Source organism: Ailuropoda melanoleuca, chromosome 9 (genome assembly GCF_002007445.2).
Source record: "Ailuropoda melanoleuca isolate Jingjing chromosome 9, ASM200744v2, whole genome shotgun sequence".
NCBI classification, from domain to species: Eukaryota; Metazoa; Chordata; class Mammalia; order Carnivora; family Ursidae; genus Ailuropoda; species Ailuropoda melanoleuca.
The window spans coordinates 11,379,575-11,400,991 of record NC_048226.1 but is presented as its reverse complement, the minus strand read 5'-3'; the positions used below and the strand labels follow the sequence as shown (position 1 = coordinate 11,400,991).

The 21,417-nt window shown below is 40.7% G+C and overlaps 1 protein-coding gene across 1 annotated transcript in view; it reads right to left on the bottom strand.

Moving 5' to 3' along the window:
* Positions 1-21,417, bottom strand: part of CHD2 (chromodomain helicase DNA binding protein 2) — a 122,668-nt gene that overhangs the window by 83,521 nt on the left and 17,730 nt on the right. Inside the window, exons 3-8 of the mRNA XM_034668898.1 lie at positions 16,942-17,173; positions 12,691-12,777; positions 10,999-11,060; positions 4,482-4,589; positions 1,959-2,099; positions 572-705 (exon numbers count right to left, since the gene is read on the bottom strand). Of these exons, the coding sequence (XP_034524789.1) occupies positions 572-705; positions 1,959-2,099; positions 4,482-4,589; positions 10,999-11,060; positions 12,691-12,777; positions 16,942-17,173 (764 nt within the window). The remainder of the gene's footprint in view (positions 1-571; positions 706-1,958; positions 2,100-4,481; positions 4,590-10,998; positions 11,061-12,690; positions 12,778-16,941; positions 17,174-21,417) is intronic.

The following is a 21,417-nucleotide window of genomic DNA, read 5'->3' as shown; positions in this document are numbered from 1 at the left end:
GGGGGGGGGGGGTGGAGATGCAAACCAGGAAACGATTCTTAATTGTAGGGAACAAGTTGATGTACTCCTGAATGTACAAGTTGATGGTTACCAGAATGGACGAAGGATGGGTGAAACAGGTGATGGGGATTTAAGGAGTGCACTTGTCATGATGAGTACCAGGTGATGTGTGGAAGTGCTGAATCATCTGAAACTAATATTACACACTGTATGTTAACTAACTGAAATTTAAATAAAAACTTGAAAAAAAAAAAAAAACTTCTACATTTCACAACCAATGTGAGCATGGATTGAAATTCATCACCTCAGAGCTGAAATACAGAAGATTTGGGCCTCACTAAGCAGATGTAAGTATTTTGGGGACGCCTGGGTGGCTCAGTCAGTTAAGCATCTGCCGTGAGCTCAGGTCATGATCCCAGGGTCCTGGGATCGAGTCCCACATCGGACTCCCTGCTCATCAGGGAGCCTACTTCTCCCTCTGCCTGCTGCTCCCTCTGCTTGTGAGCTCTCTAATAAATAAACAAAATCTTTAAAAAAAAAAAAATGTGATTTACTTCCCAAAGACACATACCTCCTTTTTTCCCCAGCCTTGAGTCTAAGACCTTTTCAATAGTTTCACTGTTATCCTGCTGCTCATCAGCTCCTTCTCCAGTCATCTCAATGAGGTCGTCAGAGTCGGTCTCAAAGTCATCATCTTCCTTGTAGCTGCAGGAGGAATAATGCTGAATAAATGAGAAACTACCTTTTCAGACTTAAACACCACCAAATATAACATCATTAAAGAACCATACCCTTTTGGTTCCAACATGTTGTTTTAAGATCAGCCACAGGTGAAATGGGTTCAAAGTTCTTTTGTTCCTACTTAAGAAGTAATGCATGTCCATACAGAACTGCAGGAAGGCTTACTCATAGTTCAAAATAAGAACAGACTACATTTGTAGTGATTTGTGTAAGCAAGATACACAGAGCTCCAAGGACACGGCTATGCTTTCATTTTGTGATATGAGATCATGACTATATAAACAGGGGAACAACTACAAAGAAAATGCATAATAAACGAAAAAACTGTTACTGTTTCATTAAGCAAAAAGGAAGCAGTATTTCTAAGACTAAATGTTTGAACCCTACAGTTGGTCTCCGGATGACAAGAAAATGAAATTTAAGTATTCTCAAACTGTTGATAACATCAACTAACACATACTTCCTGGTAAAATTAAAATGTAACCTCCCACCATATATAGACAATAAACAATTTGGGAGTCACACGAGAGAAAAACGCACTCCTGAATGTACAACAGCTGCAGAGGAAAGAGTGCTAAACTGTATGTTAGCATACTCAGCGCCTAGCCCTAGCTGTGGAATCATTAACTGGACACATAAACAGGTTAGTATCTCCAGGACTTAGCTTCACCATCTTTACGTAGACCAGAAGAAACCTGTGTATCCTCTAAAAGAAAATGAAATGCCCTTCGACTCATAAAAAGTAAAATACTGATGTTTGCATGTGTCCCTTCCTCTATTTTATTTTCTGTTAGTGCTTCATATCCTATTAGTAAACTTAATAAAACTATTATACCCGATTATGTAATCTGATCCTTGGGGAAAATGTGATCAAAGGAGCAATCTATAAGTGAGAATATGATCCAAACATCTTTCCTGAGAAAGGGTGATATGAAATGAAGACACTATCACTAAGTCATCTCGAAAGAACATCAACCTGAAGCGGTTTTCTTTCCAGGAACGAAGGCCTGGAATGTGCCACTACTATCCCTTCCCCATTCCCACTGGCCCACACCATCCCTTCTGCAAGAACACTGATCAGATCTCTGAGCACAGCCTCCGGACACAGGTCATTACTTTTGCCTATCAGAAGCAACATCCTGGACTTACCAGGACCAAGTTCTAACCAACTACACTATCGCCATCACACTAATGAAGACTTCTGGGGCATCACCTACCTAACGTTTTTAGCTGCCCTGCGACGAGTCTGCCTTTTAGGAGCTTCGTCATCTTCATCATCATCATCAGAAGAATCCTGCCTTTTTCTCTTTCCACGCTGAGTCTTAGGCTGCTTTTTAACACGAGGTTTGGGCACTGTTCTAAAATGAGAAGAGAAAAAAATGGCAAAGTTTTCACTCTATCCCTTGGTGTCCATTTCAAATCTTTATAATTTCCCAGAGCAGCAGTACACACATAGGATTAACCTGGGGACCGTCAGAAATCACATTCCTGGGTCCCATTTGCTGAGATTCTAACTGACTAGAAAATCTGCATTTTCAACACAAAAGTGATTCTAATGCTGAGAATCCTCCATTACATACAGGAGAGACAATGAATTCTCAAGCAATGGTTCTCACCTGTTCCTCAGGGTTACCGGACATAAAAATATACATGCAACAGGGGCACCTGGGTGGCTCAGTCATTAAGCGTCTGCTTTCGGCTCAGGTCATGATCCCAGGGTCCTGGGATTGAGCCCTACATCAGGCTCCCTGCTCAGCAGGAAGCCTGCTTCTCCCTCTCCCACTCCCCCTGCTGGTGTTCCCTCTCTCACTGTGTGTCTCTCTCTCTGTCCAACAAATAAATAAAATCTTAAAAAAAAAAAATATATATATATATATACACACACACACACACACACACGCAACATGTTGCTGATGGTACCTCTTTGGTGGGCAATTTGAAAATATCTATCAAACTCACAAATGTTAACAATTTTACTTCTGGCAATTGCTCTTACAGATACACACAGATACAGGCATAATAAGGTATTTACTGTAGTAATGTCTGCAATAACAAAAAAGTAGAAAAACACTAAATTTTCATCAACTGGAAATCAGTTCTTCAACAGAATATTAGCTAGGTAGCCCCCCCAACAACAAAACAACAACAACAACAAAAAAAAACTTTTCCACATACTGATAGGAAAAGATTTCCAAGAGAACGAAAGAAAAACGCAGAACAAGACACATGAAATGCTATCTATATGAAAGGAGCAAAGGACAAGAAAACTATACACATATTTTTGTTACATGTATACAAAATATACCTGGAGGACGACCTGACAACATGCATACCCTACCACAGACCAGCGGAACAGGCTGAGGAGACAGCCCCGTGGGTCATCCCCACACACAAACAGAACCGGGGGCCAGAGCCTGGGCACTCTCGGAAGGAAATCCCCAAATACTCTACCCGTGGTAAAAAGGTGAAAGGAGAAAGAGGGAGATGGAAACCCACAATCTCGTCTGTTTCTCTTGAATCTTCCATAACCAACACTACACAAAAAGACGATCAGGGACTCAGTAAGTGACAAGTAAACTCTGGAAGAGAAAGCTGAAGTGGCTTTCCAGTCCTATGCACTTAAAATTGGACAAAAGGAGACCAAACTCATGAATTTCCCTGCTGGGTGGGGGCTGGAGTACAATGTCCTAAGTAAGAAGTAGGCAACGGTTTTGTTGCAAATGGCCAGAGCACAAATATTTTTGGCTTTCCCAGACGAGGAGCAAAACTGAGGCCACTACGCAGGCACTGACATAACGAGGGAAAATAAATTTTCACATCTTTATTGACAACACTCAAAATTATCATCACTCAGTACACTTTTTGTGATATACATCTAATGAGAAGAACAGAATCCTTTTTGAAGGGATAACATTCCACTTAATTGAGGTTCAAATTTACTGTTCCCTACCATCGAACTATAAATGTTTATCTATAAAAGCTACACTTAGCTTGCAGGGCATTTAACAGGTGGTGAGCAGGAGCTGGCCCAAAGGCAATAGCTTGTCACCCCACCCTAAGCAATACTGCGAGGTAAATTTCCCTGCGATCTCTCCCTCTGCCTCCTGCCTTCCTTTCTCCAACACCAGTACCTCTGTCGCCAGACATCTGACCAAAAATTACCAAAGTTTACTACCACCTCAGCCTACGTCCTTCTCTGCACAGATTCTCTGCTTAATGTTAGATAGGTTCTAAGAACAAGGTAATAAACAGCGAAGCATGCTTTCAACTAGCCAGTGCTTTAAACTTAGGAATTACTTCTCCCAAAAAGAGCCTGCACACTACTCAAATACACAGGAAGCTTTTTTTTAAAAAGCCCCTCCTAACTAGTACACCATGGGGTAAGGAAAAGAAGCTTCACTCTGTGCGACATACCATGCGAACACCCAGTTACGTGTAAGCGTCCCTATCATCTAATCNAAAAAGCCCCTCCTAACTAGTACACCATGGGGTAAGAAAAAGAAGCTTCACTCTGTGCGACATACCATGCGAACACCCAGTTACGTGTAAGCGTCCCTATCATCTAATCACTTGTTAACAAGGGAGACTGGCAAGAAGTGAACCACAGGCTCCCAAAGCCCAGAATCACAATAGGCCGCATCCCGTCAATTACGGCTGTTGTCCTAACACTGCAGCATCCACCTCCATCTAACATGAAATAAGCGCCACCAGAAGCAGAGATGTTCAAGCAAACACTGCACCTTCTGGGGACAGGTCTTCTGGCTTTCACTTTTTTTTGCTCTGGTTCGCTCTCTGCACTGGTGCCTTGCTCCTGTTCATCTTCCGAGGGCTCCCGTTTCCATTTTTCTCTGTGATCAAAAGCAAAGCAAAATGATTTTTTTCTAAAGAACTCCTCAAGATTGTTTAGTTTGAAGAATCTGACAAAACCAATTTCAATCGGATTCTCCAAAAGGCAGAACATGTATATTTTAAGCATTATGGCTAAAAAAGATTTATTCTAGCTCCATTTACATTTTGGCTGTGTTCCTTCCTCCTGGACCATGTAAGATCTATTCCTATTTTTTCTCTGGTGACAAAAATAAATGAAAATGGAAACTAAGGAAGTATTTTTTAAACTATTCTGGGGGGGAAAAGCTGTTAAATCTCTCATACTCTATTTTTATTTACTACTATCATTGAACAGATTGAAGTCATAATATATAGGAGACTAGTGGTTCTCAAATTTAAGATAATCAGAACCACCTAGAGGACTTACTAAAAGAAATTTCTGGGCCACAGCCACAGTTTCTGACTCAGCAAGTCTAATAAGAGGCCTAAAAATTTGAATCTTAACAAATTCGAAGACAATACTAATACTGGTTACTCATTCTAGAACCACTACACTAGGTATTTTACCATCTTTAGAATATATTTGATGAAACAGTCCCTAAATTTACTTTTCACTGATAAACCTACCACCTACTAAATAATCTGTTCAGCTAAAGATGTGGTTTTTAATAGTTATTAGATACAATAGGCGCTCCCCTGCTTCTTGAGATCTTAGAAGGCTTTAAAGAGCCATATCTTATAGGCCTACCTGTAAGTACCCCAGAGTTTTTGAGGTTTACTTAAGGACCAAAGGTGGGACTTAGCTCGTTTCTAGGGAAGAAGGAAGGAACAATGTAATTGCCACTGGGCATTAAATATCCAGGAAAAACACACACTGAACTCACAGGCAAGTACCTAAGGTTTTATAAAACAATCGCCACTGTGGCTCGGGGTCTGTGATTAGGAAATATAGTTATGCTGAAAACAGCTCTTAGAGAATCACAAAGTCAAGTCAACATTGTTCATAGGAGAATAGGTCAAAGGAGTAACAGAAGCTTACTGCAAGAAGGTGGCTATCTATCGATTCCTGAGAATCTTAATAAAAATTGCCGGAGCCACCCTACACCTGAGTGAATGGAGACTCCAGGAAGCATGAAAAGGCAGTAGAGCACTTCTATGTACATTACTCAAGTTCTACAGCACTGTTTGCTTAAGATCCATTTCCCTTGACGTAGATGACTGCTGCTGGGCCACTTCTGCTCATCTTTGTCCCAGAGCTTAGCACAAAAGCAAGCAAATGGAGGGAGATACTCCTTTGTTAAATAAAGAAATAATGAAAAATGAACCCTATCAGTCTAACAGACAGGTAGGGTACTTTTTGGAAGCTGACTGCTAAGACACTAAGGCCTATTAATATTGCCTAATATCCTTCCTTCTCTCTTTTAAACAAAGACCTCCTTATGTCTAACTACACTCTGGGCACCTGTCTTAGTCTCCTTCCCTAGAACTTAGTACAATAAATGTTTGCTAAGGAATAGGAGGGGATGGGAAGGGAGGGAGGGAGGGAGGGAGCGGGGGAGATGTCTCCAGGCACTGGGAGATTGGCACACGAGGCTGTAGTCTTCCTTAGACCAAGTTCAGAACAGTTTACCCCTTGGAAGGGGCTCACACAGTCAAACTGGAGAAGTGGTTTCACAGGAAAGCAGCTTGAAAGAACACAAACAACTAAGACGTAAGGGAGAGCAGATCAGATGAGAGAGATCCACAGTCAAATACTAGTTGTAATATACCTAACTCCACAGGAATTGAGAATCTAAATCAGGGCAGCTAAGGAGGTCCACTTCTACAACTCTAAGAGACTAAAATGGCAGTAAACTTGATAGGATTAGTGTTGAGGCTAGAGTTTTCTGGTTAAACTGCAGGTGTATAGACTTATGGACAACCGTGAGACTCAGAATCTTCCAGTATGAGAATATACAAAAACCGAGCAAATCAACTGGCCCAAAGACCTCCTCCTAGAGAAGGAAACTAAAGCCCCGCGCGAACAAGGTCTTTGGCATTATATGTCAAACCTCCAGCCCTCCTCCTCGCAATGATAACCGACTGAAGACCACAGAATCGGAAAAAGCCAAACCTACACATTCTGGGGAGATCTAAACAACTGAAGGCTTAAAAGGTCTAACTGAGTTAGTATGTACATGTATTTGAAATTGGCTGGATTATTTTAAATTTTGTTTTAACTTTCGAGAACAGGGGGAAAAGTAAATTAGGATCAGTGACACTAAGTCACTTTGTATAAAGAGGGGGTGAGAAGAGTGATCAGTTACAAAAAGATTACTTCCCAACCTTGCAGATGTCAAGGGCTCTCCTAGGTCACTGGTTTCTTATATATAATGCAAATTTTAGGAGGACTGACACCCTGACTGAGCTATACATTACAAGCCAGGCTATAATGAGGACTTTTCTAAAATATAAGATTATAACTGGGATGCCTGGGTGGCTCAGTCAGTTAAGGATCTGCCTTCGGCTCAGGTCATGATCCCAGGGTCCTGGGACTGATTCCCACATTGGACTCCTAGCTCAGCTTCTCCCCCTCCCTCTGCTTGCCACTCCCCCTGCTTGTGCTCTCTGATAAATAAAATATTTTAAAAATAAAAAAAAATAAAGGATAAGATTGTGATTTAAAAAATTTTCACATGTCAGAGACTTGAATTGCCAGATAAGGAATCCTGCCTTGAATTTGAATTCGGACGGGAACGTGATCGATAACCTTTTCACGCCAGGTTGGCCCGGCTCTAAGAGGGCATCAGAGGGAATTTTTTTTACCAAAACTTTGGGAAATGGGGAGAAAAATACTAAGATTTGGCCACTGAGGCCCCAAGGCAATGTAAATAGATATGAAAAAGTCAGAATGCAAGCTAAATAGGTATAGTTTTCTTCCTTTACTGGAAAAAGGTGTTTGGCAGAACACAGACCCTAAGACACAAATCAAATCTAAACAGCTGTGAAGGAGGGAATGAGTAGAATTCCTTTGTAAAGAGAACGGGCCAACACTCTGGCCAAGCGTCACTGAGGCTTCCTAGTAACTGTCTCTGAGAGCCCAAAGAAGGGGTTCCTTTCTCCCCTACTTCAGAGGGCAGGTCAGGAAAAGCAGGAAAGAGCTGTATAAACTTCATTCATTTTCAGTATATTCTCCCAGAGAGAGCGCCTTTCAGGAGCAAGTTCCAATGAAAAAGGAAAATCTGGGGCTAACAGATTCTCCTCCACTGTGTCACGAGTTTGTGACAGAGTTCCAACTCAAAGCATTGCAAAGAAAAAAATAACCATAATCCCAGGAGAAAAACTTCAAGTGATTTATGGCTAACACATTTTTTTTTTAATTACAGTTGGGAGAAAAAGTTCTGGAACCATTCTAGAGTGGTTTGAAGCACTGACAGAACCGTAATAAGTCAGCAAAAATCCTATACAACATTTCACAAAGTTGGACAACGTTAGTAAGTACGGCATGGAAGAGTGTTCAGTGATCAAAATAGCAGGAGTGGGTTAAATAAAATTAAAAATTTTGTTTATATGACTAGGTCAGGGTTACAATCTCAAATACCCACTGGGCCTGTAAACCAGGTAAGGACTGTAAACCAGTCTATCCGGTTATAAAAACCACTGAGATAGCGGCCAGCATCGACAGATTTTTCTCAAAAGCAGCTAGAAATCTGCATTCTTAAGCACCATTTCTCAAATTTTTAACCTCACCAACTAACTTACAAAATGCTTTCAATATTGTACAGAAACATTACACTGTAGACTCCTAAATTTTTAAAATACTAATTCACATTATGACTGGGGAGTTAGTCCCTAGTGAGACTCTATTCTTCAAAAATGCCAAGTCATAAAAGCAAAGAAGTGTGAAAGCACTGTGAAAGTGCTCTAAAGAAACCTGACCACTCATACAACAGCTAACCCTAGACGGGACCCTGCAGTGGAGGTAGGAAATGTTTTAAAAGACATTACTGAGGGATGCCTGGGTGGCTCAGTCAGTTGGGCATCTGCCTTCAGCTCAGGTCATGATCCCAGGAGTCCCATATTGGGCTCCCTGCTCAGGGAGGAGCCTGCTTCTCCCTCTGCCGCTCCCCCTGCTTGTGCTCTAACAAATAAATAAAACCTTAAAAAAAAAAAAAAAGACATTATTGGGTCAATTAACAAAACGGGAATATGAATTAGACAAAAGTATTTTAGCAATGTTAAATCTATTTATATTAAAACTACCCTCTGCTTATGAAAGAGAATATTCTTCTTCTTAGGAAATCCACACTTCAGTAATCAGGGGTAAAAACACCATGATGTGTGTCAATCTTTGTCTTAAGTGCCTCAGAAAAAATATTACGTGCATACATATATAAATATATACAAAGAAAGCACCCACAACAATAAAGCAAATGGGACAAAAGTAGTAACCAATGGCAAATCTGGGTAAAGTGTACAGGCATTCCTTGTACTATTTTTATTCTTATAACATTTTTAAAGTTAGAATTCAAAAAAAAAAGTTAATAAAAATAGCTCCTTTTAAAAAACGTCAAAATCTGTGGTACAGTCTGCAGGGTTTCAGAAAAGCATTTCCCTGTGCTAATATTTCAAAAATTCCATTCCCGGGGTGCCTGGGTGGCACAGCGGTTGGGCGTCTGCCTTCGGCTCAGGGCGTGATCCCGGCGTTATGGGATCGAGCCCCACATCAGGCTCTTCCGCTATGAGCCTGCTTCTTCCTTTCCCACTCCCCATGCTTGTGTTCCCTCTCTCGCTGGCTGTCTCTATCTCTATCGAATAAATAAATAAAATCTTTAAAAAAAAAAAAATTCCATTCCCTCTGAGTCTCTCAATTCTGAAATCCATGTGCCCGCAGCACTCTAGGTTCTGTTAAGCTTGCTAAAGCCCCCTTCAGTGCTGTGCCTTCCAACCGGAGTCTTAGCAGCTGTACCACCTCCTACAATTAATACTACTAATTAAACAGACTCAGGGGAAGAGTTCCCCATAAGCCCCAGTACTCACCTGCTGCCCAGAGGATGGCAGGAAGTGAGGCTAGCCCAGAGCCCCCAAACAAACAAGCATGGGGGGAACCCCACAGCTCTCGCAAGTTCCTAAGGAAGAACCTGGGGCAGGGAAGCAGTGTTACAGAAGATACACCCCCCTACAAGGAACTAGAAGTTCTACTCAGGGGAAAGAAGGCCTCTGAGGGCTGTCAACTTTAGAGAACTCTAAGGACTAACAAAAGGAAAATAAATACACACCCAAAGAAGGCCATTAAAGTAGGTCATGGAGGTTTTCAAGCACAGCACCATTGAGATCCCAGTCAAGACACCAGCAGAACGTAGCCAGAGAGTGGAGAAAAGACCACGTGCATGGACTTCCCAAAGGCCCCCAGAAGGCCGTTAGACCAGAACAGCTTCCCAAACAGGCCATGGGATTGGAGTAGAACAAAAGCCTTCTAAGATGCCAAGAAGTACAGGCTTGCCTACAGTTTTTCCTCCAACTCTAACTAAATGAAAGCTGTATGTGCTCTGGGGAGGGCAATACTAAATACTTGACTTTTCCTAGCATAGTTTCCAGCAACCCTGTTAGGCTGGCAGAACAAGTATTACTCTATCTTGGAAATGAGAAAATGAGTTTAAAAAATTCAAACTCCTTTGCCTTAGGTCAAATACTTATTAAGGAGTACTAATATTTTAGGACAGAGAATATATATAACTGGGGATCTGTTTTAACAGACACCATAACTATTTACCATGAGAAACCCCTGAATTTATCTGCCAGATTTTCAATATCTGCATTTTCCAATGCAGCCCCTGAGGAGACAGGCTGCAGAATTCAGATTGTCAAAGAAATCCAGACACCCTCCAAGGATGATTTTTAAATTCTCAAAAAATAAATGAATAAAAATATTTTTTCACCTTAAGTAGAATTTGTAAATTTTAAAAATAATGCATATATAATCTATGTTCTAAAGGAATTTCACATAAGCCCAAGAATTAAAATTTGGCTTGTGAACTGCAATATTAAAATTATACGGTAACAACAGTGTGAAATTTCATACATTTCATGTCCAGTCCAACCACCCACACAAAGAACACATGAAAAGGAAAAAGCGCAAATCTACATGTGGTCCTTGTTCAACCAGAATAGAATTTGTGCACATTTTAAAGAAAACCATAACTGGGCTAACAGGCTAACCAGCTGGGACAAGCTGGAGCCCAGTGCACGTGGGACACATACAAGACGGGGACTCTGAGCTTCGAGGGCTGCCGAGGCAGCAGCGGGGCACAGCAGACAATGGCCCACGACAGCAGGAGGAGCAGCAAACTCTGGGACCCAGGGTGAACTACCGCACCGCGAAGGCAGCCCCACAGAAGTGGACGTGCCTGAAACCCCTGGGTGAAGTACGTGCCCCATGAAAAGACTTACTGTTTCTTCAGCTGCCTCTGGCCTCTTCTTTTTGGGCTCCCACTCTCAGACCCGCTACTTGCCTTCAGTGTGTGAGGGGGGAGAAATGATCACAGACTTTAATTCACAATTCTTAGGGACAATACGACCCCCTGGTTCAACAATCTGCTCCATAATAACATTATTCAATATGAGCTTTCAGACAAAGAAACCTGTGTTTGGTGGTGCTCAGTCTTCTTTTCCTTTGAAAATTAATTTGTCTAATGGGGTTACCTCTAACACCAGGAAATACTTCTCTTGGCTTGACTTCTACAAGGACACAGTCCAATAAAATTCTGTGATGATGGAAATGTTCTGTATCTGCAGAATCCAATCTAGAAGCCAGCAGCCACATGGGACTGCTGAGCCCCTGAAATGTGCCTGGTGCAACTAAGGAACGGAATCTTTCCTTTAACTGGACTTAATACGAATTTTAAAAGCAACATGTTAGTGGCAATAGTTAGTGCGGTGACCTACTGATCTATTCCATTTCAAACTCACTAAAGAGCTCGTTCAGTCACGAGCCGACAGTGCCCTGCTGACAGCACAAGGCCAAGGAAAGTTTACAGTCAAAAACATCTGAACAGCTCTTTTCCCCCAAAGTTAGGCAAACTGGCAAATATTCCTATTGCTGTTAGTCTTGTGCCCTACCAAGAATGTGTTAATTTATATACAAAAGAGGAAAAGACTGACACAACCATGTGACTGGTTGTAACCAACATGGCTCAGGAACCTAGTCCTAGACACGGAGGAAAAAGCAAGCTAAGGCAAACCAGCTCAGAGGTCATTCAAAATAAAACACCATGAAGGCAATACGGATATTACAGTCAATTAGATCTGTAAAGTACAATTACCAAGACCCACCCCTAACTCACTAACCTCTGGCTATCAATATTTAACCTTCATCAGAAGGATGCTACATAGTTAGGAACAGCAAAGTCCTCCTAAGAATGCAGGAAGGGGGCATTTCACTGAGACACAAAAGAGCATCTCTTCAGAACGTGGTCGATAAACCTAATGTAGAGGTAAGAATTGACAAAAATACCACACGAACTGAGAAAGGTGAGAGAAGTCTGATGCTACAGAAAAAACAGAACCTAGTACATAATACCAATTTTTAAAAATCACCAATCTGTTCAATCTCTCACAATTAGATCAGACTAAACACGTGTATTTTACACTGCACACTAAAAACGGAAAGCAAATTTAAAGAATTAGTTAAAACACATTACCTAAGTTAAACACACTCTCCTTCCTCAGAACATAAATCTGATACATCCATTACTACATTTACCAAGCAAGTGACTCACTTAACAAAATCTAGGAGATTTAAAAAGTAGGTAGTTTATAAGGTAAACTTCTTGTGATAATCAATTTCACTTAAATCCAGAAACATTTTTAAAAAATGAAAATAAAAACGTGACGCCATTTCTGTATAATACTCTAAACACTCCACCTAAAACATTCATTATGACACAATCTTCCTGGTAAATTTTTCTTTAAATGCCACCTGTGGTTTTCCTTGCAGTTCTAGGTTGAGAAAGCTCATACTAGAGTCATTTAACTCTCAGGCATAAAGCTCAGTCGTGTTAATGGGAACATACACACCAGAGTCGAAAAGGATGAGGTAAGATAAGTTCAAATGTATCCCCTCAGAGCATTTCTTTTTCTTACCTCCTCCTTAATATTAAATCGTGATGGTTCTTGTCTGCTTCGGTTTGACCGCCTAACCCCATAAACATCAGGATATTCTTCCCACATCTGTAAAATTAACAGACCATGTGTGAATCCTTTTTTCTTGATCCCCCATTTACTATTTTCATTACTGGAACATTATCTCCATCTAAGAAAATTCAAGTAACTAAATATCAAAAGGGTTGTTTTCTGTTAGCTTTAATAAAGTACCATATCCTGAAACACAGTGAAGTTTAAAGATGCCTCTTCTTTACTGAATGGCTCTTAAACTACATGGCACACTGATTACTTGTCATTAAAATATAACTTACAGTTTAATAATATAGCAAGGCTTCCACTAAAGACAAAGTCTTTACTGATGAATTTTAAATCCCTAATGCTTTCCAGTTTCAGCTGTGACTGCACACTGACCCAGCTGGGAACTCAAAGGAACTCAAAAAAAAACAAGCAGGGTCCCAACATGTCTAATTAAATAAGAATCAGGACACTTGTCTAATTCTTTAAATTCCTCAGGATGCATAACATGCCAGAAGCATGCATACTGGGCATTTCTGACACATAGCTCTAAGTTCCCAGAATGAGCACCATTGCCACTCTTTCTCTAGAACATTCCACTTTACTCTCCAACAGTAATTACCCTTTGCTTGATTTGTGGGACTTGATTTTTAGTAACAATCCTCACTAGTGATCAAAAAAGAAAAAAAAAAAAAGTAGGGGTGCCTGGGTGGCTCAGTCATGAAGCATCTGCCTTTGGCTCAGGTAATGATCCCAGCATTCTGAGATCCAGCCCCACATCAGACTCCCTGCTCAGTGGGAAGCCTGCTTCTCCCTCTCCCACTCCCCCTGCTTGTGTTCCCTCTCTCGCTGGCTGTCTCTCTCTGTCAAATAAATAAATAAAATCTTAACAGCAACAACAACAAAAAAGTAGGGATGCCTGGCTGGCTCAGTCACATGCAACTCTTGATTTCAGGGTTGTAAGTTCGAGCCCCATGTTGCTTGTACAGATTACTTAAAAAAAAAAATCTTAAAATGAGTAAGTAGGCAGCTCTTTCTGCCTATGGGTCCTGTTCCCGTGCTTTAATAAAACCACCTTTTTGCACTGAAAATCAATCAACCAATCAATCAAGTTGAAAGGAGAGATTAGCTGAAGAGAAAGTTTTTTTTCACAATATACCAACATCATCTTATAAAAAGACTCAAATCAACAAATATAGAAAAAAAGTTAAAAGCCCCATCAACCTCTAATGATGAAAGTCTATAACCCCCAATCTCACTCTCCTTCTCACAGATAACTACTACCAAGTATATCATGTGTTCTTTTATGGAATCAGTCACAGAGGCAAAATGAATTTGGACAGATTGTGGAACACTGAAATGAAGATGTTAATAAACATGCAGAAGAAATGCCTAAGAGCCAAGACTAGAAATGTGGGTTTGTTGTCAAAATACAGGTGACAGCTAATGTCATGAAAATATTTAGAAAATGAGGCCAGAGGAGAAGCCACTGGCTGAGACTCATGAAGTGTGTGGAAGGTGGACCCAAAAAAAGACAAAATTGATGAAAGACGACTCAGAAAAATAGAGGGAAATAAGGGAAGGGAGGATATTACCAAAGTGCCTTAAAAAAAAAAAAAAAAAGCCAAGTAAGCTGAAGAAAACCAAGGCCTCCAAAGAAAACAAGCAAGATGTTCCAGGAAAAGGCATTTTAGAACAAGAATCCAATTTAATCATGTAATCCAGTGTTCTCAATTTATAAAGGTAACAAATCCCTAATGGCCTTAAAATAATCTCAGAGCTGAGAGAACAAAAGGTCCAACCAGAAAGAGTTAGGAATAACCAAGTGTCAGGAAATCTAGGTGACAGAGGCAGAACACTGAACAAATCTGGAAGAGAAAGGAAGGGGACAAAAAGGTTTACTCTAGCCATGCCAACCCCGACCTCAACCCTGATCCTTTTCTGGACTTCTGCTAGAGCTATGAAATTTCTTTACTCAGCACAGGTACTGAAGGAGCTTTTATAAACTGGGATGGCTAAATCATTTAAAAGGCACTACATCGATCAGTTTTATCGTTTTAAAATATTAGGCGCTCAGGCTCAACTGATGGGACTGTCTGTATATAGGATATACTGTAACGTACACATATTAAAATCATCCTGAGTTCATCTCTATCCTTTTGAGGGCTACAATACCTGATTCAACCCTTCAGTAAAAAAACTACCACGTAAAGGGTCGTGTATACAGAAAACAAAGACTCTTCCTCAGAAGTTCTCATTTTAGAATAGTATCATTAAAGTCACAATCCAATCATTCTAACTGGTTAGTACACCCATCCACACGTTAACCTCATTACTTTAACTTTCTGGAATTGATCACCTTAACTGTGAAAGTATATTTTAATATTTCTGCCTGAAGCTGTACTTCTATTTTGAAATTGTCTTACTAATGATTTCCCTTCTTTCTTAGTTCCCTTTTATTTTTTTATATAAGGTTAAATATATAAGGTCTTAAAACTTAACCATTGTGAATCCTAATCAACACATTTCAGTAAAGTTTTAAGCACTATGTTAAGTAATGGTTTCTATGGTTTCCCTCAATCTCTGCAAGTAAAGAACTCTCCACTGCAATGATGAAGTTATATCCAGACTTTTTCCACCCATTGTACTTCCTTCAAAAGTGTGTTGTGGTGTCCTGAAAAGAGCACCTGATCAAGATGTAGAGGAAACCAGGCTCCAACATTACACTCTCAAGATCGCAGAGCAAAGCCTTCCGCTACAAGCCTGCGTAGTAAGTTTCTGAGTTTAGTGATACTCGGAGCAAAATCTCTAAGAGGTGCATCTACACGCAGGGCCTTCTTGAATTCCCTCATGTGAAAGGTCCACCCACACACTGAGCAGACAACAGGTACAGTACTTGAGTGTCTGAAAGTCACTCCTCTGTTGATTAAAGGAGCAAGGACAGCTTTCATTTTCCTATCCCTCACAGGACATCTGTTGAAGCTATTCTGTAGAACCTGCAGATAATTTAAAATTGTCTGTACTACAAAAATCTGAGTGCTTAGATGAAGATTCCTAACTTAGAAAATAAAAACTGAATTAGCATAAAGCTTTTAATTTCATTAGGGCATTTTATTTTTCAATTTCTAAAAGAATACTCTTTTCTATTTTCAGTGATTCAAATACAATTGTCTCAAAACAGGGTTTTAAAAGATCAGCTGCATTCTTGTGATTAATTAGGCCAAGTCACGGGGCACCTGGATGGCACAGTCCTTAAGTGTCTGTCTTCGGCTCAGGGCGTGATCCCGGAGTCCTGGGATCAAGCCCCACATCGGGCTCCTTCGCTAGGAGCCTGCTTCTTCCTCTCCCACTCCCCCTACTTGTGTTCCCTCTCTCGCTGGCTGTCTCTCTGTCAAATAAATAAATAAAACCTTTAAAATAATAACAATAATAATAATAATTAGGCCAAGTCATTAATTTTTCCCCAAAAGGAATGCACTCTAGTTTGTGCATCAATGAGAGCACACTATTCACTTCAATTTTTGCCTTTTTGCATTCTTTGCTAGAAGACTCTTCTCTGTTAGTGAACGATACCTACGTTGCCTCGACGCAGATAACTTTTTTCCTATGAGAAGTACTTCTCTTCCATCCTTCAGATAAGAAAAACTGCCCTTACTCTTGAATTGTTATCATCCATCACTAAGGTTTACAACTGGATTCCATAATCATCTCTCAGTAATCCTTTCTGGCATTGTTCAGTATTGACTATTACCTTTTTTAAATGTTAAAAACTAAAACTACAGGGGTGCCTGGGTGGCTCAGCTGGTTAAGCGTCCAACTCTTGATTTCAGCTTAGGTCATGATCTCAGGATCCTGAGATTGAGCCCCATGTCAGGTTCCGTGCTGGGCATGAAGCCTGCTTAGGATTCCCTCTCTCCCTCTCCCTTTGCCCCTCGCCCTGCCACTTGCTTGCTCTCTCTTAAAAAAAAATTGTAAAAATTTGCCTTTTTGCCTTATAATTTAACCATTCATGTCACTATTTTCCTTATGGCCCTGTGTCTACTATATCTAATAGCAGGAGAAAGCACTCCCTGTTCATACCCATAGGCAGTCGATTATTACAAAAGGTAGCGCTAGTTTTCATTATCCAGATCCACTGAGTTTTCCATGGGAAACAAAGGTCTGCTAGCTGGTCCTAGCTAGCAGCACATTTTCACTGTATAGCAAAGTAGATACCTTCTTCACATCAGCTATCCGTTCCTTCTTAGAGGCTGGCTTCTCTTTGGCTTCTGGAAGGACAGGCTGGGATTTGGAACCCGCCGACTCACTTTCAGATTCCGACTGGCTCTCTGAAGACTCAGAACTGCTATTTGACTCACTGCCATGTCCACTTCCTGGATCGCTGCCCTGCTCACTCTCCGACTGGCTGCCTGAGTCTGAACCGGAAGCTTCTTCAGATGCTGAGTGACTTAATTAAAAAAAAAAAAAATTTAAGATTTAAGAACTTCCACATGAATCTGTTTTTTAAAAATTCTACATAAATGTTTTTTAAAAAGCAGTAAAATGATAGCAGAGACTAATTCTGGTATTACATAATCAAAATCTTCAAACTCGGAATTATATTCTTACATCGCAAATCATGTCATTATCATCATTCCCAACATCCCTGGTAGGTACCATTTCCTGAGTGCTTAGATCATGCCATACACCACTTAATTTGTATAGATTAGCTCTTTCATAAAACTTTAAAGAGGGATATTATTTTCTCCTTCACTCAGATGAGGAAAAACTAAAGCTCAGAAATAATTAAGCAAGTCTCCCAAGATGACACATGCAGAATTTGAAACCAGGTCAACCAGTCTGGATCCATTAAGTCTTATCTCTCCCTCCTCAAGACAAACCCCACAAACACACACACACACTCAAAGGAAAAACCCAGCACAGAACAAAACAAAACCAAAGCAAAGTTACCCAAAGAGTAAGAATGCAATCTGGTTGCAATTATCCAATCACTGGTTCTCAACAATAGGTGCAAATCAGACTCATCTGTAAAGTGGTATGAAAACACATACACATTAACCCCACCCAGAGGTACTGCCTTGCATTCTCCGGCGGTGAGTTCTGGCCCTGATAGACTTAACAGAAAAAAATAAGAACATTCTGAGTCTAATGTGAACACCTAATCCAAAAAAGACCACTATGGGCTACCACACATCCCACCCCTTCCTCATTCCAAACACCCCTCAGGAAAGAGCAACCTAAGTGAGCACATTACAGCATAGGGGGGGCCTTTTAGTTAAGATAAGAAAGCAATCAGTGAGAATGGGGGAGCAGGGGAGCCTACCTTGGGGAGGGGGAAAGAAAGGGAAAACCACATATTAATTGCCTAATCATCTAATAGGTACCCAGCATTACTCGAAGGACTTTATATGTATTATTTTGCTTATTACCCAGAACAACCCTATTAGGAATTATTACCCCCATGTGAAGGATGAGAAAACTGAGGGACAACTGAGTGGCTCAGTAGGTTAAGTGTCTGCCTTCAGCTCAGGTCATGATCCCAGAGTCCTGGGATCAAGTCCCACATTGGACTCCCTGCTCCACGGGGAGTAAACTTCCTTCTTCCTCTGCCTGCCACTTCCCCTACTCCTGCACGCACGCACGCACTCTTTCTCTTGCTCATAAATCTAAAAAAAAAAAAAAAAAAAAGGGAGGAGGATGATGAGAAACCTGAGACAGCAGGGATCCCAACCCCCAAGCCTGGCTCTAATGCCCATATTCCATTTTACCACAAGGGTTCAAAACCTCAGCAACTCAGAAAATAAACCTTTTCCCTGTTATACAATGTCCAAAACCAGTCAGGCATCCCTGTAACAGGTGACTCAACACTTCCAATGCCTCATTATACTGCCTGACTCCTTGGCCCTTTGGACAGTAAAAGCTGACTAATCAAGCTGACTAAGGCATCTTAAATCACTTATTCTCCACCTGAGACCAAGCGTAAGGTGGTCACCAGGCAAAGAAAAGAAAGAAGGCGGCTGGACGGTGTAGTAAAAAATGCAGGTTTCAGCATCCACGGCTCAGGTCTCAGTCCTAGCTCTTCTCTCACAGCCGTGCCACTTTTTTACCTGTGCCATCCTTGGCAAGGCCATAAGAGCACAAGGCAGGCAGGACAGCAGGACCCTGTATGTGACAAGGCCTTACCCAAACATTAGGATTTTCAAGATTTCACATCTAAGCTGAGGTTCCCCTTCTAACACAAAGTTCCTCCCAGCTAGCGCTCATTAGTGAATCAGTACCACAACAATTTATGGCAATAGTTGGAATTTATTACCTTTGCCTCCACCATTCAATCACAGTTTTAAAGGTACAGAGGCAGTTCCAGAATTTCCTCAAGAGAAGTTTAGAAAGAAATCCCTTTCCACTTGAAAGGGTGTTAGGAATGTACCTGGAGGCTGCATGTACATAGCCAAAGCACCTGTGTGCTTAGAGAGGCCTGGAGGATTAGGACCTAGCTGCCTACCTGCCCCCAGCCACCCTGGGCCTGGTCACTGGGAACATCTAGTCTCAGTGTACCCTGTAAAACCCAGCATCCCTTCACAAGTTCTCAAGACTCAGTGCTTCAGCCTTCCTTCTCCTCACCCTCACTGCTCCAACCTTACTGAACCACTTGTAGGACACATAGTAAGCCCAAGTATTGCTCACCTCCTATCTCTACTGGTGACAGATACCTCTCCAATTTTTGAAGCTCAGGTACTACCTTCTCTAGGAAAACTTTCTTTGTGTCCTCTCCAATCCTAAACTCAGCGCCCATTAAGGACTTCTGTAATACTTTGCCACAGCATCTCTGCCACAGCAGTTACTGCCACTGGGAACTCAAACGGGTAGCCTCATTTCAGTCTGAGCTTCAACCACCATGCTCCACTAGCTCTCCCCACTTTTAACACACCCCAGTTGAGAGGACGGGCTCCAAAGCCCCAAGCTGTTAATCTATGCCTCTTTGCCTCCCACGTGTCCCATCCTATACAAGTAACCTGCTCACTTGTCGACCTCCCCAACAGACTTGAGAGCTAAACTGTCTTGATGTTCCCTGTGCCTCGTATGCGAGAGAATAGACAGGGGGACTCCCTGACTTCGCAGGAATACCCAATCTTTTTTAAACCCTTTTGAAATGAATGGCTTAGTTTTTTAATTACTATAAAGCCTATTATCTCCAGACAAGAGATTAAGGCTAGAATCACATTTTGGCCATCACCACCAACTAAAACTGTCACAAGACCATAGGACGTTCCATGAAATACAAAACATTCTAACAACAAGACAGAAAATATTCAACTCTCAACTTAAACAGAAAGCTACAAATAGCAGCATTAGTCTGCCAAAGGTAACCAGAATAGTCCAGTTAGCTGGAAATCCAGTGAGCATTTTGTGAGGAAAAGCAGCAATTCCTGTAGATGTGATGGAAATGTCCCACGCCAGCACCCACATCCGGGTATGTGTTTAAGTATGTGTTTAAGGATACTTCACTCTCTTTAACTGCCTCATAATAGGGATACACCACATTTTATTTAATATGTCCCCTATTCGTGAGACATTGAGGATATTCTTGAACAGTTCTCTTAATCAATAAGCTACAAAATATCCTATACTTCCATATTTCTATATTTCTGAGTAGAATATTTAGATTTCAAAATTGCTCACCGTAACCAACAAACTATAAATATCCTTGTATATGCCTTCTTGTGCAGCTGCATGCTTGTGTTTGTGGAGGAACGCCACCTCTAGAAATGTAACAGTGTACACAACAGCTTTTGAGAAAAAAAACACAACCACGTTTCTATCAACACATATCTGTGTGCGGAGATACATTTTAATCACCAAACTGTTAACAGGATGAGTTATTTGAAGTATACTACTGGACACAATGAATTACTTGTGCAATTTCAGAAAGAAAAAAAAAAGTATGAAAATCAAACCTCAAAAAAAAAAAAACACCAAATTCACAATTGTACTTACCTACAGGGTTGAGGGAGGCAGATGTGATCAGAGAATGATATTGGTGATGTTTTATGGCTGAAGCTGAGTGGTGAGTTCACAATTAACTGTTCATTATGTAAATATCAGTCTTTTTAACATTTAAAATGGTTCATGAATAAATCCAGACAAAAGAACCAAATGCAAGACAAGGGAGAGAAGGACTCTCAATCCTATACAAAATGAGCTAAAGATTTGAATGAAAGACAGTTTTTGAAATTATTTTTGAAACCATCAAGTCAAATATGACTTTAAATATAAATGACTTATTAAATATAATAGACTTAAAATAATATTCAGGGGGAAAAAGGTGTTTAAAAAAAAAAAGAAAAAAATCTTCCTACAGCTAATGTCATACTCAGTGGTGAAAAGGCTGAAAGCTTTTCCCACCAGATCAGGCACAAGTGAAGTGTGCCCACTCTTACCCCTTCTATTCAACACAGTACTGTAAGTCCTAGCTAGAGCAATCAGGCAAGAAAAGGAAATACAACGTAATTGAAAAAGAAGTAAAATTGTCTCTATTTGCAGATGACATGATTTTACATGGAGAAAATCCTCAAGACTCAACCAAAACACTGTTAGACCTAATTAATGAATTAAGGTAAGTTGGAGGATACAAAATTAACATACAAAAATCAGTACTGTTTCTATACACAAAAAACAAATTTTCTGAAAAAG